We start from the raw sequence: 18,823 nt of genomic DNA on the forward strand, positions 1-18,823 counted from the left end.
GCGTGCAGCGACAGCAGTGAGGTGAAGTCAAAGGAAGATGTGAAAGGCTCTGTCCCTGACACTCATCAGCTCCCGTGGTGCTTCCCAAAACGCCCCGGATGTAATTAGTGTGTTTGCATCACTCTGAGCTCTGCAAATGTGCTCGTGAGCAGTGCCCCTCAGCCTCGTGGCCTCCCCGTCGGTGTGGTTAGGATCTCAGCCCTTGTACAACATTTTTGTGGTGCCGTAGGTGGGAATTGCATTTTGTAGTGCCCAGCCTCTTAATAACGCTTAATGAAACAGCCCAGGAGTGGTGTTGAGATCCCTGAAGCAGCTTGATGAAGGATTTCTGCTGGACGGACGTGGCTTGGTGAACTGGCCCGAAATGCCCGCAGATCCATCGGGCGATGCCTCCCGTACCAATAACGGGTCCTGGTGCCACAGCTCTGTGGGGACTGATGTAGGATAGGTGGTGCTGGCCTGGCTGCCTCTCCTGGTGCCAGCACTAGCTCCTCACACCAAGTGCTCTGTCAGGAAGCGGAGTGTGAGCGGTGCTGTGAGTTCATCCGTGCTGTTTCTGATGTTTTGTGTTACCCGCACAGACCTGCAGGCTGATGAGTGCAGCAGATTTTTTTGTAGGCAAGTGCTTGCTGCAATGGATTTGATACCAGAGCCCATTCCTGCTGGCTAGGTCTCACCATACAGCACCTTCCTTAAAACTCGCCAGGCCAAATGGGATTTCCACGGGTATTTAGGGAGCATCTTGAGTGAAAAACACGCAGAAAAAGGCACAGAAGCATGGTGTGGTACACATTGTCGTGTGTCTCCTCTACTGCAGAGATGGGGTGTGGGTGGGAGGTGCTGTGTGATGAGGAAGGAGGCACTGGGGCAGGATGTCTGTGCCCCTTTTTGTATCCTCAGTCAGGGACGGATCACCTGGCTGCTGCGTTTCAGGTCTGCCAACGGGATTTTGCAAGTGCTCCAAGGGGTTTAGGTGCGTGGAAGTGCCTCAGCATCCTCTGCTGAAAGCCTCTCCAGCCCAGAGGGATGGGATGCCGTTTGTGTTTGTCATTTGTCATGTCATTTCTGACCTAGTGTCACCCGGGCTCACTAAATCCAATTTTTCTTTTTTTTTTTTTCCCCCTCAGCTGAAGCTTGAAGATCGCTCTGTCGTCCCTCGAGATGTGGTCAGACACATGAGCTCCAGCGTAAGTGCTTTTTCCCTTGTCCCTTTTTGATCGTAACGCTGCTGCATGGATTTCTGAGGCTTGCCAAATTGCCTGAATGGAGCTGAGCGGTGAAGCTTTGAGTGTGTTCTATTTTTAGCCTGTTTAATAGACCTAGCAGCATCCTTTGAAAATGAAATGCTGATAAGGCTGCCTCGCCGCTGCTGCATATCTGCAAAGGTCTCCTGAGCAGGCACGCCTGGGAATGTCAGGTAATGAGACAAGCAGCTCATCTAAACCTGGCACCCTTTAAGTTTTAAATCAAGCCAGTGTGAGCTGTGGGGAGTGTGCTCTCCCTGACCCGATGGGGAGGCTGGAGCAGAGGCAGGTCGCTCAATCCCTGTGTGCCTTTTGGTGTGCTGTGGTAGAAAGACAGGAGGAAATATTTTCCAGGAGACCTCTTAATCTGCAGCGAGCACCATCTTGTCTGAGTACTCCCAGAAGAAATGCAGCAAATCCCACCTCTACTGGAGCAAGACATGCTGAAGTATCTGCTAGGGTGGCAGAAAGCAGGCTGGCTCTTAATCAGCAGCCTGTGATTGTTACCTTTACTACTCCTGGATGCTATTTTAAGTCCTAGTCATTTTGTTCTAGTTTTACAGCGTTTGTGCTCGTCAGAGACGCGTGGATTTGTTTTTTGTAGGGAACACTGGGAACACTGCTCCGTATCGATTATCAAACGAGATGTGATCTCTTCGGGAGCTTAGCTGGGCTGGCAGTTCCTTGCTGCTGCTAACACCTAACCTGTAACCTCGAGCCATATGGCCTGCCATGTGTGTGCTCGCATCTTCTCTTGACTTGCTTCCAGCAGCGTTAGCTACCGAGGCTGCGATGAAGCCGGCAGCTGGCCGCAGACTGCTGCAGTCACACCACATGGCGAGCAGCCTGGTGCAGGGATGGAGGAGTCCCTTCTCTGACCTAGCTGGGTGCTGCAAATAAAGCCCTTTTGTTTGTCAGTTAAAGGGAGAAAACCAGTAATCCCATCCCTTTTGCATGGAATGTTCTGAGGAGAAGAAAAGAGTGAAAAAAAACATGAAGGGTAATTAGGAAAATGCTGAGACAAAGCATTTCCTTAAGAAATTGAATTCTTGTTTGAAATGGAAATTTGACTTCAAGATACCTTACTAAAACTGCAGCTTTATGAAAACGTTTTACTCCAAAACAAAGAACTGCTAGCAAATAGAAATATCAGCTGTTCACACTGCTGTCCCTGGCCCAGCTGGGCACTGTGGTCACCCTTCTTGCTCAAAAAAGGATGTTTCGAGTCCTGCCTCTCAATTCTCTATTCTCCAATGCTTGGTACTGTCCTGAAAGCTTAAAATGACTTTGAGTTTTCTTCTTGGCAAAATGTGGATGTGCTTCTTTTGTTTGTGATTTCCATAGTCATCTAAGCAGAAATTGGTTTCTCTAGTTTGCTGCACGTGTATCGGTAGCTGCATTGGTGTGTCCCAGAAGGTGCACACTCCTTTCTTGTCTGTTTGCATGCTTAAAAACGGCATTTACCTGACTGTTTGTACTAGTGGCTGGTAACTTCATGTTTTATTGATGTGAGTGCATAACTCAGTTTTTCTCCCCTCTATTCAAAAACACAGCAAATCCAAAGATGACTTACATTTCACCTTACCCCCGAGTGTATTTTAAATATCAGTGGTAAATGAAAAAATAAACCTCTTTTATCCCAAAGAAAACCTTTACTTCTCAGATATATCACACAAATGACCGAAGTCTTTAAAATAGAGAATTTGCAAGTGTCAGCCTGCCAGATTCAGGATGTGGGATGGCTGCCCTGCACCAGTTGGGCTGGCAAACGCACAATGTGGAACTTATTCTGTATTCACCACACTCTCCTCGGGCTTGTTCTTAACCTTGAGCGGGAAGGACTTGAAATCCTCCGTTCCTCAAGAGAAGGGAGCTGACTCAAATTCATGCGCTTCTCGTCTAGCGTTGAGTGTGAGGAAAGAATGCCTCAGGGTCTGAAGCGTAAAATGAGATCATTTCCCCTGAATGCGGTTGGGCCCCCACAGGTCTAATCCAGATGGATGAGGAACGGTGGCAGACTTCATTTTTCCAGGTGATACGCTGGCTTGGGGAAAAGATTTAGAAGTGGGTCTGTAATCTGTCAGACACCTGGGTTTTGTTGCTTCAAAAGCTGCTGGGCGCTGCTGTCCTCCCTGAAGGAAGGGAAAAGAGGGTGGCGTAATTAGAAGAGAGCATTGAAGGAATGAGTGGAAGGACTGGAGGCACAAAATGGGGGATTTTGAGGCTTGTGCTTGCTGAGCTGCCGTTCTCCCTGATGGGGTTACGAAATGAGTCGCTTTGCTGTCCATACACTGCTTAAATACTGAGTATCTCCACCGTGGTGTATGCTGTTACAGGTACCAGAAGCAGGAAGAAAGTCTGGGGAGCGAGCTTAATTTTGGGTGCAAATAGGGCTGGAATCTCATCTCTGCTTAGCAAGCCTGCAGTCCCCGCAAAGATCAGTCACCTCCCCTTGCCAGTGCTGCTGCTGGGATTGAGGGGGATTTTTTTAATACCAAAACTGAAACGTGGGCTTGTTTCAGATGCTCCTTTATCTAATAGGCAGGACGGGACGGTTGTGTCGGGGCAGGGCGGCGGGGAGCCGAGCTCTGGGCTGGGAGACGAGCCGAGCTGGCGACGTCTCGCCTGGGGACCGCAGTGCTGAGCGCTGCTGTAACCTCCCGGAGTGATTCAGCAGAACCACCCCGCTGCAGGGCGGCCCCTGGCGCAGGCTGATGCTTCATGTGACAGCAAAGTAAATAAACTGATAGCAGCAAAGGTTCGGTGGCAGGTGAGGGAGGCGAGCTGTGATTCAACAGTCCTGTAGCATCTAAGGCTGCTCGCAGCGCTGATCCCTGCTTTCTTAGCAGTCACGTACAGTGCTCTGTTCCTGCTCAAGCATGTTAGCCACTGGAAGGGGAAGCGAGCTGAACAGCCCCTGCCCGTGACTAGGTAGCATCCTGCAGTAAATGGGAGCTGTGAGTGCGAGGCACTGGGGTACTGGCGTGGTACTGGTTTCGTTGGTTTGGAGCTGATGGCAGGAGGGCTTTTGCCATGGGAAACCTGGCGGTTTGTAAGTTGATATAGACAGGGTGAGGGACTCAAATCCCAGAGCAGCAGCTTCTTTCGTGCTCGGCCTGAAGGGAATTTGCACCCAGCGTGGGCTGGCGGCAGGTGAGGGGCACATGGCCTCCGTAATCCATCCTGAGCTGGAAGCACAGGGATGTTGCAGCATGGAGGGAGAAACTGTGCTGCCTGCTCCTTAGCACCAAGTCCTGTAACCTCTCCACAGACACAGCTCTCTCAGAAGGCCCGTGGGGGCTGTGGCAGAGCAGACTGCTCCCTGCTGGCCTTGCCCAGGCGTTCCCTCAGCACCGTGAGGTCCCCGGGGCCGGCCGCAGGCACAGGCAGGCTTGCAGGGTGCTGCGGGGCACCTTTGGGTGCTCTCCAGGGAACGGCAGGGTTTCAGCCCGGAGCTGAGATGATCTACAGAAAGCACAGGTGCTGGATTGTACCAGAGGTTCTCAGAGCTGCTGATGAAGGGAAAAAAAAAATCCTGAAACGCTCAGCATAGGACAAGGGGGGCGTTTTTTGAGGATTTTTGTTGCTGTTCTCTGGCTACAAAGCAATCTAAAACATAAATGAACCAAACCCTAAACTGCAAAGGACAGGTTGAGGATGGATTTGAGCCTATTTAAATAGCCTAACATGGAGGAAAGGGTGGGTAAGCGGTTGTGCTCTGGCTTTTAGAAGCCATGAGCTTGAGCAGAGCAGGTGCTGTTTGTGAGCAGGCCTCGCTCCTCCTGCGGCTGGAGCCGTGCTGGCAGCAGCTGCGGTGAATCAGGCCCAGCTCTGGCAAAGCCTGCTCGGGGCTCTCCGAAGGTGAGAGATAACAGCAGGGCTCTGCTGGGCTCCTCCTGGCTCTGCTGGGCCCTTCTGGCTCAGCCGGGCTCCTCCTGGCAGGCCGCAAGCTGCGTTAGCCTTAGCCACATCCATCAGCACAGCTCCGTCTGGGACAGGCTTCCTTTGCTTCCCAGCCTTTGTAGAAAGAAACTGCAGAGATCTGGGGGGGATGAACCCCTGCCTTGAGCCCAGCTCTCCTGGCACAGCTCCACTCAGGCAGCACACGGGGACGCTGCTGTCCCCGACACCTCCGCAGGAGCTGTGGGCACAGAGTGAGTGTGGTGCGAGGAGGGGGCTCGCAGCAGGCAGGTGGGAAGGCAGACGGACAAAGGGGCTGAGCAATCTGTCCAGGAATTGCCCTGGACTGCATCTGCAGGGTGTCTTCGCTCCAACTGCCAGGCCCCGCCATGAGATGAGCGCCAGCAAACTCGTGAGCTCCCCAGAGGAGGAGCTCAAAGAGGGCTCTGGGTGAAAGCCTTGAATAAATATTTGATACGGTCAAAAGAACAGCGTGCTTATAAGCGAACCGAGCAAACAAATCCAATTCTCACGGGGCGTAAGCCCTTCAAGTGTTATGCTCGAGTCCTGTTGGAGCAGTGACCTTGATGTTTGAGATAAGGACAGCTTCAGGAGCTGCTGTTGTCGGTTGCCTCAGCCAGCTTTCATGGTGGACTCTGGTCTTTAATAAATCCAAGTATGGATTGTCCCAGCTGTCAGCAGGCCGGGGCAGCTGCCGTATTTGACAGTGTTTGGGTTAGCAGCCCTTCCTTGCAGGCCTCTGCCATATGTGTAAGCAACGTGCACACTGCGTGCTCCCTGCCAAGCAAGCCCCAGAAGGCTCTTGACAGCATGAGGTATTTTTCTTGGGGACAGAAAAAAATAAATACAACTTCTTTAGCGAAGCGATGGAGATAATGACAGCCATCTCGTAATTGGACCAACTGCAAATTATCTGGCTTGAAACCTTGAAATCTGAAAGGTGCCAGTTTTTGGTTTTTTTTGCATGGCAGCAAGTGAAGGCCATTTATAAAGTCCTGCAAAAACAAGCTTTGTATGAGATGTCACAGACTGCTTTAAAGAATTCTTGTGTTGTGGGGTTGATCTACCCTGCCTTTGTTGGTTCAGGGCAGTATCTGCATGATGGTCCTAAGGAATTGCAAAGATCTGCTCGCTTGTGTAGACTAAGCAGCCAGGCAGATTTGAAAGCAAATAAATGCTAATCACCTGACACAGTGTTGTCTTATTTGACCAGATACTGGAGTCTCTGGGCTGCTGCATTAGCAGCCATTGCAGATTTTAACTGGGAAGAAAACGCCACAGGTCTTCAACAGTGATGTCAGCCTCGGAGTTGTTTTAAGATGACGTGAAATGCCCCATCAGAGCGAGGCTCTGAGTGCTGAGAGGAGGGCACTCAGACTCTACTCCTGAGACTTGTTTCTGCACATCCCGTGTGTATGTAGGGCCTTTTCTAGGTTATAACCCCTTTTTCTCTTTTGTGATTTCAGGACAGCCAGTGTGGGACTGTGATTGATGTCAACATAGAGTGTGCTGTGAAGCTGGTAGGAACCAACTGCATCCTCTACCCTGTCAACAGCAAAGACCTGCAACATATCTGGGTGAGAATGCAGCCAAAATAAATGTTGGAGCCGGAGCTCTGTTGCTTAGAGGGGTGCTGCTGTATTCTAAGCAGTGCGTGCAAGGGAAGCAGCCATATTGTGCAAGATGCATCTGCAGCTTGGTTTTATTTTAGGCATACTGAAAACATCCTCCCTGCAAGAAGATGCAGTAGCTCCTCTTCTCCCCATCTGCTCTGTGTTTCTGATCACATTGCTGAGATCAAATTGACTTGGAGGGCTAGGTTGTGATTAAATTGGGTGAGAGCTTCTGTGCTGAGATTGGTGCCTGATTGGGGCAGCCCCGTTGTACTGGCACAGTGCTTTCGAGCTGCGATGTCATTACTGGTTAAACAGGCTATAAAAATGCTAAGAGGAGTCAAGCTGAAACTGCAATGTACACGGTTCTCTCACTTGAGTGGGTGGGGGGATTTTCAGATGTTAAGTGGTATAGGTTTTTATCATTATGGTTCCTCTGAGGAAAAAAAAAAAAAAAGATTTGGGAGTGAACAGCAGGAGTATCAGAGCCCCTCTCAAGAAACGTCCTGTGGAAAGGCAGAGGGATACAGGCTTCTGTGCCTGGGATAGAATATTAGGCTCAGTGATTAAAATAAATAACAAATAGTTGTTAAAATTAGCTAATGGCAAGTTCAAGTATGCCCCTCCTTTGCAGAGTAGCTTTTGAACAGAATGGGACGCTTGACATAGCAAGTTTAAGATCTGAGGAAAAATCCCACAGAGTCAGAGCTTTTTAAATGGAGAATCCAGGCTGTGTTCTGACTGTCGAGCCACCTCCTCAATGTATCTTAATTCTAGCTTACAGCAAGGTCTGCAGTTGCTGCCCTAATCCCCCTTTGGGATTGCTATCCAGGCCGTGTTGTGTGAGAATTTCCTTGATGGCTCAAAGTACGAGGGCTGATGTTCATAAGCTTTGTTTTCTGTTTTCTTCGTAGCCCTTCATGTATGGTGACTACATAGCCTATGACTGCTGGCTGGGCAAGGTCTATGATTTGAAGAACCAGGTCATCCTCAAGCTTTCCAATGGAGCCAGGTACTTCTTCCTGATGAATACTCTCCCCCTTAAGTTTCATGATCCTGATCTATTTTAGGAGAACTAGGAGCAGGCTGGGCTTCCCCTTCGCATACTGTTAATTTATCTGCCTGCTATACCTTCAGATGCAGAGTAAATAACACATCTTCCTCTGCAATCATTGAGGTTCACTGATCACCCTCTGGAAAATGTGTTATCTGAAAGGTGTCATTTTTTTTCAGTGCCAGCAGATCAGTTCTCCAGAACTAAAATATGTTAATACTGCTGCTCTTCTGCCCTGGAAAAATGGCTGGTTCAGACAGATGATGTATTCCAAACCTTTTCTCAGCAGGAGAGCATACCTTCACTGAGATGCAGGGAGGGAAGCTTCTTACCTTTAAACATCTGCAAAAACATGGAAAATTGCAGGCTAGTGCTTTTTATTAAAGCTGAAAAAGCAGCTCAAGATGGAACTTGAGCTGTTAAGGTCAGCATTGCTTTATCGTCACTGTTATTTGCAACAGCATTAGGAATGTTGTTTTTTAATGAAGATGTAATCGAAAGTCGTAACTCTAGAGGGAGATTTAACCAGGAACATGGGAACAAATATCTCATTACCTTAATTTATGGCTCTGCAAAGCTGGTAAAATGATTTGAATTCGGTTTCTTGTGCACGTCAGACAGTTACTTGTAAACTAAAACCTTCTGAACTCCTTAGGTTCACTGTTACTGAGGCCTGTCTTGTCCAACAAACTTTGTTACTGATGCAAGGGCATCAGTGGGGGGCCAAGAGGCACATGGGTCAGGCAGCTGGGAAACAACCCATCTGTCTTGCAAATTGAATGTTGACAATTTTAAATATATAAATGAGTTTTAAAAAGCTTGCAGTCAGCTCTGAATCTTTCTCAGAGAACAGATTATTGGTGGATGCTTCTGTGATTTTTTTATTTTTTAGCTTCTGGTTAATCCAGACTGGAAGGCTCTTAAAAACATGTTAAACTGGGAGTGAAAAATAGCTGCACTCCTCTCTGTACTGTCTACAGTTACTGATGGAATTAAAAACCTTGCTTGGTTTCTCTTAGCAGCTCATGCGTAGCTGTGTCAAATGAGGTAACTGTTTGCAGAATCTCTTCCTAATGAATCATTTGAAATCCCACCAGAACTTGCTCTGGAAATGAAGCTATTACTGAAGCAAGCATACCCAAATTGCCTTTAGTTTCCAGTGTCAGTGTGAATAACAAACGGGACGTTTGCAGCAGACAAATCTTGCCCAGTGCCCTGCGTATTACTTAATTTATTTTTTTAACTTGCTGAATGGAGCCTTTTAATACCAGGCAATGTTTTTTATAGCTTGTCCATAGCCAGCTCTGCTCTGGACCATAAAGGCTCAGCAATATGCTGCTGGGCGTATGGACGGAGTTGCTCAGGCAGCAGCCGCTAATTTGGTGCTGTTTACTTTTGAGGTGGATGGCTCTGGAAGTGTGACCATGTCTCTTCTGTTTTCCAGGTGTTCTATGAGTACAGAAGATGGAGCCAAGCTGTATGACGTTTGTCCTCACGTCAGTGACTCGGTGAGCTGCTGGTTCTCCTGAGAGTCCTTCTGATCAGCTTTTTGCGTAGGAGGGAGGGCGAGGGCAAAACTGTAGTTGTTCATTAATGTCAAAAATTAAATGATGCATCACAGCTGAGAAACACTTAACTAGATCTTCTCTGGAAGTAAATGTAACAGGATGTAGCTTAAAGGTAATGGTAATGAGCAGGTTTTGAGGAGGCATTACAATTAGTACATCTCCAGCTGCATTCTTTGCAAACAACTTGCATAACGTGCAGTCAGATGGCTGGTGTCAAGGCAGCTCCCTGTCTGCTCATTATAGCTGTACGTGCTTGAAAAGGCTCCATTTAATACTTTCAAATTAAATGCTTTCTTCTGGAAAAGGGCGTCTCATTTAAAAGGTGTTCTAGATTGTGTAAAACACTGTTGCTGTTGTAGTCCGTCGCATTCCCTGAATGGAGGCCTGCCATCACACTGGCATGTTCTAAATCAGGTGATGGGGAAGGTTTTGCTAGCCTGTCAGATGAAATGTAGGGTTCCCTGTGTGGTGATGGAATCTAGATTACCTCACCTTCAAAGGAACACAAAGCTTGCTTGTCCTTCCAAATAGCATCTCCAGAGCCTCACTGCATTCCCAGCAGCTTTACTGGGAATTGACTGAGAGAATGGCATACAATTGTTAAAAACTACCAACACAGTCGGCCCTTATACTTCCCTGCCTTCAAAGCAAAGATCTAAAACTTAATTTCTGTTTGCCTGTTTCTTGAAGAGCAAATGGAATGTTATTTTAATAGGATGTGCTGCTGTGGTTTCTTGTCCTGTACAGAAAAGATGTGGTCTGTTGATAGACATTCTCCAGTATTTTAGTCTCTGCTGCTTTGGGCTGTACAGCATGTTTTGTGCTTGTTAAATCCACGTTGTAGCAGCATCCAACTTTTAGGTACCTGATTTTGAGATCTTTTTTTGGAGTCAGGCTGCCTTTAAAGTGCACGTAGTTTTCTAGAGGCTTGCAGTTTCACCTGAGACATGAGTTGTCTCCAGTGTTACTGGATGCTGTGCTCAGAATTGCTGTTGGAAACACGCCTGATTTAGATCTTGTCGCACTGCTCTTATCCCTTCTGACAAATTACAAGACTCCATACATTCTTGCACTCTGTATTCTCTCTACTCCAAACTGCTCTGTCCGCCCCCACATTCTGAATCTTTGCCTCTTCAAATCACTCTGAATATCAGCGGAAAGAGTTCTAGGGAAGTAATTGTTTTGTTTACAGTCCTGTTTTGTTTTCAAAGGGCTGTCACATTAACTAATCCACCTAAGACAGAAGGAATACTCAGAAACTTAATTTGACAAGCAGAGGAGTGAAGGCAGGATCCCTCTGGCTGCCTGAAAGCTGCAGGTGCTTGAACTGGAGCGTGGCAAAGGCAGGGTGCCCCTCCGTAGGATCGGGCCCACCTTGGCTGCCTTGTTACCGAGAACGTTTGTGTGAAATCCATCTCTCTTGTTTCTTGCAAGTACCTTTGCTTCTCCCACACTGAGTCATAATCCCGTATGAATGTGTGATAGAGTAGGTTGCTATAGAAACTGCTAGGTTGATTTCGGGAGGAGAATGAACTTTAAGAGATGGGCAACTTGCAAGCGAGACTTTCTCCTCTCTGATTAGTATCCCTGATCACGGATGAGGGAAGAGAAATGCTGGAATCTTAAAACTCAAGCCCTTTATGTTGTTTTTTCCTCTCTTTCCCCACAGGGTCTTTTCTTTGATGATTCATATGGCTTTTATCCCGGGCAAGTCCTCATCGGGCCTTCTAAAGTCTTTTCCAGTGTGCAGTGGCTCTCGGGTGTGAAGCCCGTTCTCAGCACAAAAAGCAAGTTCAGAGTGGTGGTGGAAGAGGTAAGGATTGACGAGCTGACACACAGCCTCTTTCTGCACAGAACGGGTCCCTGGCTGCTGTTTTGGAGCGGAGTCAGCTTGCCATGGTAACCTTCCCCAAGAAAAAGTGCTGGGGCTCTGTTCTGCAGTGACAGATTTCTTGTTGGGGACTGACGGGTCTTCTGAGCAGGGTTTGGCTTTTCCTCCCGAGGGTCCCCGCTGGCACCCCGTGAGATGATCCCATGCCAATACACTTAAAGGCCTGTATGGCTGATGGTTAGGGTAGTGGAAGCAACTCTTCTGTTGAAACTTAATATTGCATGCAAAAAGGGAGGAATGTTGCTGACTCCTTGCTGAAAGAGGGAGCAGCTCCAAGTCCATTAGCATGTCTCTGTGACATTGGGCTGCTGATTTGTATGTACTGTAGCTTCCTTCCAAAGTCAGATATCTTTCTCGAAGTTTAAAAACTGTAGGAGCTCTCAGTGTTGCCCTGAGCCACGTTATAGGAGTGCTGCAGTGGCTCTGGACGCACTGAAATGCATGTTAGCCAGCTTAAATAACAAAAGCAGGATTGCTGCTTTCTTGTGCTGAAACTTTCAGATCCTAGACACTGGTGTAAGAAGGCCTCTGAAAAATGAAATGTCTTTGTCTCTTTCCATTGCAGGTGCAGGTGGTAGAACTAAAAGTCACTTGGATCACTAAAAGCTTTTGTCCTGGAGGCACTGACAGTGTGAGCCCTCCCCCCTCTGTGATCAGCCAGGAGAACCTGTCCAGGTGAGGGCAGTTGAAAACCTCTTTTCTGCACAAACTGGGGGTGACAATGCCTGCAGCTGATCAGACACAAAGCTGCTGTTTGCAGTTCTTTTCTGCCTTGTTCTATGCCTGGATTCCAGAGGTTCAATAAAGGTGAAGGAATAGCTTCCAAGCGAGTTGAGCAGGCCCTAGAGTTATCGCTACAAGGGCTGGCATCCCGCTGTTCTCTCCAAGTGCTTCCCAGCCAACAAGCCCATAGAGGAAAGTGGTGTCTAGCACCTGCTCACTTCTTCCCCTGCCCTTCCATTTGTGCCTGAAGCAGGCTTCACCTTTTAAATGTGTGTGCAGCAGGCAATAAAGGGTCCTGCTCTGGCCACGAGCTGTTGCTGGAGGAGCATCTGGTGCCCTCTGCAGGCTGCAGCTGCAAAGATGAGCTGGACAAAATTCAGACGGAAAAGTCGGATGAGTAATAGCACAATGCAGCACGGTGCTGTCCGCAGCTCCTAGGGAGGCTGGAGGAGGGGAGCTCTCTGATGACAGCAAAAAACAATGCCAGCTATAAAGGTCTCTTGGCAGCTGTTGCTGGGACGGGGAACCAGAGGGAGAGGAGCGACTGGTGTCCCACCCAAACCCCTTCTATCCCCACCCGGTCCCTAGTGAGATTCCCCACTCCTCCTCTATAATTGTGTGCCTGGGAAGGATTTGGTGCTGTTTTACCTTCTGGCACCCCAGAAGAAGCCTCAGTGGCATGAGGGTATGGCCGCAGCTAGGTTCTGTTACTGCTTTTACATTTTGCTCATGGCTCTTCTCCCGTCCTACCAGGGTAAAGCGTCTGGGGTGCTTTGACCATGCCCAAAGGCAGCTCGGGGAGAGATGCCTCTATGTGTTCCCGGACAAAGTGGAGCCTGCAAAAATTACCTGTGAATGCCCAGAGAGGAACTGCGTCCTGGGTGAAGGATCGGTTGCCAAAAAGGTGAGCTGAGGGCTGGAGGGAGGGAGATGTGACTTCTCAAATCATTGCTGATTGCTGCGGCTTTTAAAGCAGAAATCTTCCTGGCAGTCACGTGGTCCGAAATGCTGCTCCTGGAGCAGTTGTTGTAAAGAGTAATGGCTTGTTGTTGCCAGCAACCAAGTCACCTTGTGCAGCAATTCCACTGCCTGGGCGAGGCATGCAGCTAATGCCCCCGGAGAACATGAACAAGACACTGAACACAGAGGTGTCACCTTGCAGGGGTGAGGCTGTGCTCTGACCGCCCGGGCTTGGGCGCGTGTAATTTTCATTAACATGACCCCAGATTTCTCATGGAGCCGAACTGTTCGGTTAAACCCTTGCTGCGGCGATACAAAGAAGCCTTCCTAGGCCAAATGAGTCAGGTTATGATTTCTGCACCCTGGCTGTAGAGCAGCGGTGTTCCTAGAATAACAGGATATCAGCAGCCTTCACGGTGACCTCCCCGCACAGCTGCGTCTGTTACATAGATTAACTGCTGCAGCCTGTTGTGACCTTCCATCACAAAGCATTCAGAGCTCGCTTAAAATAGCCTGAAAGAGCCAAACTGCCTTCCTACGGACGAGTCTGATGCTGGTATTTGCTCCTGAGCAGAGCGGTGCTGAGATGGCTGCAGCGTGCTGTCGCCAGCATGACTCGCTGGTTTGCAGAATACTCCGGTGTAGGGAAATGTGGGGAGGCCCGTGGGGTGCTGTATCCCTCTGTACAAAGTTACCTCTTCCTAGGTAGCCTGCTGAGTGTGCAAGCATGTTGTCTGACCCAGGTCTGCTTTCTGTAGGTGAGGAGGCTGCTGAAGAAGCAGATAGTGAAGATCATGTCGTGCTCCCCCGAGTCTCAGGGCACCGCTGAAGCCCCTGACAAAGAGTCTGCTCCAGCTGCTGACCAGAAAGCAGAAGACATTAAGCCTGAATCGAAGTGTGAGCTGGACGACTCTTCCAACAGCACACCGAGTGCAGGGGAGAGAAAGGAGGAGCAGCCTGAAGAAACAGGGAAAGAGAAAGGGGGAGCAGCAGCGCGGCAGCAGCAGCCTCCCTACCTGCTGAAGGACGAGGCATCGTCTGACTACCGGCTTCAGTCCATGGAGCAAGATGCTGATGACGAGGCAGCCGACGACACCGATGACACAAGCTCTGTCACCTCTTCTGCCAGCTCTACCGCCTCGTCCCAGAGCGGCAGTGGCACCGGCCGCAAGAAGAGCATCCCCCTTTCCATCAAGAACCTGAAGCGGAAGCACAAGAAGAAGAAGACCAAGATTTCAAGGGAGTTTAAGCCAGGAGACAGGTGAGTGGGGTTTCCAACCGCAGGTATGTGTGCCAGAATCTCCTTTATCGAAGCTTGCAGATGTTAAGCACCTCCTCAGCTGGGGTGGAGGCTGATGGTGTGCCTCGTGTTAGGACACTGCTCCGTAGTCACCAGCAGTGATCATTCTGTGATAACTGAGCAGTGACCTGTGCGAGATCAGCTTGGTCTCCGTCCAACTCGTGATGAAACTGGGGCCACATGATTTGACACCGATGCTACTCTATTTCTGCTGTGCCTCGGGGCATCGCCGGGGTATCTGTGCTGCGCTGGGCTCTGTACGCAGAGGAGGAGGCAAATAAAGATTGCACAGCTCAAACGTGACACTAAGTGGCCACCTCGCTGGCAGCTTCTGCAGAGGGACTGAGGACAGACCACAACAGCGTGGACAGCTGGTCTTCATAGAGAGCTGCCTGCAGAGCTCAGGGAGGTCTGTGCTGGCAGGGGTTCGTACTGCAGTGCTCTCTGTTTTATCCTTACCCTGCTCCGTAGAGGTATCTGCGACCTTTGCTACCAATATGCCTCTAATTATTTTTTTAATGATCAAAACGCACTCCTTGAGAGCCTCAGAAGAATTGATTGCCACAGCTTGGCAGATTGCGTGTATCTGCCCGTTTCTAGAAATAACTACCAGCATTTTCTCCCTTTTTCTGAACTTGAGAATGTTTAAACTGTTTTCAGGGGAAGCACAGGCACCTGACAGCCGGCTAGCCTACCTTGCTGGCTTCCCTGGGCTACTTAATTGTATAAAAACTCTGCGTTACCTTATTTCTGATGCAGATATGTGAGAATCCTCCCAGAAAATTGACATTACCAGGATTTAAGAAATCCAGTCGTTTGAAAATGCCTTGAATTTCATTCTCATTTTATTTTAGCTTTGCCTGTATACAAGGAGAGCTCTTTTTTTTTTTTTTTTTAACTCCTTGCAGGTTCTGGAGAAACTGTGTTTGAAGGTCACAAAGCTCAACAGAGCAGTATTTGTAGAATCACAGAATGGTTTGGGTTGGAAGGGACCTTGAAGTTCCTTTCATTCCAACCCCTCTGCCCATGGGCAGGACACCTCCCACCAGCCCAGGCTGCCCCAGCCCCATCCAGCCTGGCCTTGGGCACCGCCAGGGATGGGGCAGGCACAGCTCCTGGGGCAGCCTGAGCCACGGCCTCACCACCCTCTGAGTAAAGCTCTGTACAAGTGGTCTTCACTGCTTGAATATTCCGAGGAAGGTGCTGAGGCCGCCTTTTCCATTCCTTTAGTGACCTGCTGCAGCTCCCTGGCCAGCCTGCACTCCTCTGGGTATCTCTTAATGAGGAGGCACAATGATTTTTACTAGTGCCCAGGAGTGATGGATTGTGGAAAATGAGTTGTGAAGCAGCATAAACAGCTCTGCAGACAGGACTGTGCCGTGTCCCCTGGCCTTTTCCCTCTCCCATCCTCAGCTGTGCATCCCCTACAAGACAAGGGATCCTCCCTTGGCGTGTCACCCACCACACTTGACCTCCTACAGACTTCCCTCTCTGATAAGCTCTGCTGTTGGGTGCTGGCCCTGCCAGAAATTTCGGATTATTTCCACTTCAGAACATTTCACTGCTGACATTCATAAAAACGGGGGTGGGCGAAAACAGCCTATTGTATCCGCTTTATGGTTTGACTTGAACCCAACACAAATGCAGCACTTGTGTTGTCTGCAAGGCCTGGCCAGCCAAATAAAGGCTGTATTTAAGTTCAGCATGGGGCTGAAAAGACAAGTTGTGTGGAGCCAGGCAGAACGGAGCTGCAGGCTATCTGGACAGGCTTTTCTAAAGAACCTTCCACCACATTCATGTTTGCTATAGCACGGAATAAATTCCAACTGTCACACTTCAGAGGAGTACCAGCATGCAGTCTTGTTGCCTGCTTGGGGTTTGGTTTGGACCCACAGACAAATTCATGGATACGTTTGAGCTACCAGGAAGGAGACTTTTAGCAAAACGTCCTTTTGCTTTATGCATTTTCAATGTGTTGCCTCTCTTCCTTTCTGGACGGGCTGAGATGGAAGCTGCTCTCTTTTTCCTTTCCAGTCCTAGGCTCCTCCAAGCTGCCAGGCTGCTAGGAGGTGTTTCAGTGGAGAAGATGTTCAGTTTGACTATTTCCAGCTACTGCCTTACCTCAACCAGCTGTAGAAAGTGGGTGCTAGTAGTCACGTTAATTTATTCCACTAGCAATAAAATAAGCTCAGCTCCCTGGAAAGTAAATCCTCGTGCAATACAGACTTGTATATGTTGTAACATCTGCAGTGTAACGTGCAGTGACTGAGAACCTGTCAAAACCAAGCCTGCTGTGTAGCTCTTTTCCCTGGGACCAAGCTTCCTTCCCAGCCTGGTGACTTATCCTTGTGGTGCTGCGAAATGCTGAGATCCATCTTGACTCCTGCTGTCAGCTTCTGGTGGGTTTCGTGCGTGTTCCTTCTGGTAACTCCTCGGCTTTGTGTTCCAGGGTTGCTGTGGAAGTGGTGACCACGATGACTTCGGCTGACGTGATGTGGCAGGATGGCACCGTGGAGACGAACATTCGCTCCAATGAGCTGATTCCCGTCCATCATCTGGACAACAATGAGTTCTGCCCTGGGGATTTTGTGGTGGACAAAAGAGGTATTGAGTGTCAAAGACACGCTCTCGGGGAGCAAACATGCTCTTAATTACAAAGTATTTCTCAATCCGGATCTTCTAACGTACATTTTAGCCCTTTTTACAGTAGCTGTTAGTAGTACTCGTGTGAGGTAGGCACAAGAGCCTTACAGGGGACAGAGCGACTGAGGTGACTTTACCTGAATGGCAGCAGAGAACCATTATTTAAACTCCAAGGCTGAACTGTGACAGGCAGGATGTGAAAGGAGTAAATGCCAAGGAAGAATGCAAAGAATCCAAAACCAGGGTTCTCAGCGTTTCTGTAGAGCAGGATGGCCTGCCTTCTCCGTGAGAGTGCAAATGGCTCTGAGCTCTGTCCCAGAATGAGGGGAGGGACAAAAACTCATCTCCTGCTGCGTCCTTTGAAGGACCTGCATGTCATGACCCTCTATTTTCCTTAGTGTTTTGGCAACCCAGAGGCATTTGCATTCACTAAACCGACTGGAGATGCTAGTGGGGGCCACAGTACAAGTTCAAGGTGACTGGGAGATTTACTGCTTTAGGCCATGATATTGATGGCACGGCATCTGGCTCTTAGCTGGCTTCTGTAGTCGACCCTCAGCAGTGGGGAGCACAAGGTCTTCTCAGAGGCTGGGAAGATGAAAAGCTGGTTGTCAAAAAAAAAAAAAAAGTTTTGTGTGCCCATTTGTAATGAGCAATAGTCTGGCCAGTCTCGTGGGTTAAACCAGTTTTGTGGAAACTGAAGATAGCCATCAGCTCCAGTCCTCCTGTCCCAGTTTGGGATCTGCATTCCCGTGTCATGCATACCCTCCAGCAGAGTCTGGGCTCCCTACAGTTCTGCTAAGCGTGCTGAGAGGTGGATCCTGTCAGCCACAAACCTGAAGGGTGTCTGGATAACAGCCCAGGCCCAGAGATGTGGTCCAGGCCCAGCTTTTTTCTGTAGGATACACGGTGCAGGCATATGCACATGTATGCCTTCGTCCTGCCTGCTTTTCATGTTTGTTGTCCTGTGCGTTTTTCCAGAGGAGCAAAACTGTTGTGGGTGGCGCAGTTTCAGATGAGCTTGGCAGCCAGGGCTGCTTCCAGGGAGCTCTCGGCTGTCCTGTCCAGGAACGCAGACACTCTGTCATCGTGGAAGTGGCTTGGAGGGCAGAGCACGAAGGGGATGGCTCGCTTTCTTGTTTTCTCTTTATAATAGAGCTCAAAAGGGGTCCCGAAGTGAATATGTTCACCCTGTCCGATGCAACATCATCTCACTTTACCATCATTCCGTGCCCTATTAAAATCTATCTCCTTAGCTGAGTGTAGTTTCAACTGTGTAGGAAGAATTGTTTTTCCTCATGCCATTCACAAAGGGAAGGTTTCAGCTAGAAGCTCGGGAGCTTGACAGCCTCAGGCACGTGTGAAGGCTGTGCTCCTTACTTAACCTGTCTATTTTTTCCCCTGCCATTGTGACCAAAAGCTCAGAGCTCCCAGGACCCCGGCGTGTACGGCGTCGTGCAGTCTGGTGACCATATCGGCCGTACCTGCGTGGTGAAGTGGTTCAAGCTGAAATCCAGCGGGGACGACGTGGAGGTAAGTGCAGCAGCCAGTGCCTGCTGAGGCCAGCTGAGGGAAAGCAGCCACAAAACAGCACGAGGTTCGCACAGGTAAACCTGGAAGTCAGCTCTGCGGTGGAGTTTGTCCTTGAGGATGGGAACAGTCATGTGCTTGTGGGCCTGGGAGACTTCAGCCAGAAGTGGTGACACTGCACATTTGTTAGATGCCTGCATAACAGCAAAGAACAAGCAAAGCGTTCTCATCCCATGATCGATACCAGTCTCTGGCATGGATGGAAATGTTTGTAGTCACAGGCAGTTGGTTTCTTGAGTTCACTGTAAGAATTTTTCCCTACTGTGTCTTTACTGGTTGATGGAGAATCCATGTCTTGTTATCCTGCTTTTTGGGG

The 18,823-nt window shown here is 49.1% G+C and overlaps 1 protein-coding gene across 1 annotated transcript in view; it reads left to right on the forward strand.

Moving 5' to 3' along the window:
• The window catches only part of UBE2O (ubiquitin conjugating enzyme E2 O), a 59,393-nt gene that overhangs the window by 27,284 nt on the left and 13,286 nt on the right, over positions 1-18,823 (forward strand). The window contains exons 2-11 of the mRNA XM_082775096.1: positions 1,128-1,187; positions 6,632-6,742; positions 7,693-7,790; positions 9,277-9,340; positions 11,070-11,213; positions 11,857-11,966; positions 12,768-12,918; positions 13,733-14,235; positions 16,724-16,878; positions 18,338-18,450. Of these exons, the coding sequence (XP_082631222.1) occupies positions 1,128-1,187; positions 6,632-6,742; positions 7,693-7,790; positions 9,277-9,340; positions 11,070-11,213; positions 11,857-11,966; positions 12,768-12,918; positions 13,733-14,235; positions 16,724-16,878; positions 18,338-18,450 (1,509 nt within the window). The remainder of the gene's footprint in view (positions 1-1,127; positions 1,188-6,631; positions 6,743-7,692; positions 7,791-9,276; positions 9,341-11,069; positions 11,214-11,856; positions 11,967-12,767; positions 12,919-13,732; positions 14,236-16,723; positions 16,879-18,337; positions 18,451-18,823) is intronic.

This window comes from Aythya marila, assembly GCF_965140915.1.
Source record: "Aythya marila genome assembly, chromosome: 18".
Lineage (NCBI taxonomy): Eukaryota > Metazoa > Chordata > Aves > Anseriformes > Anatidae > Aythya > Aythya marila.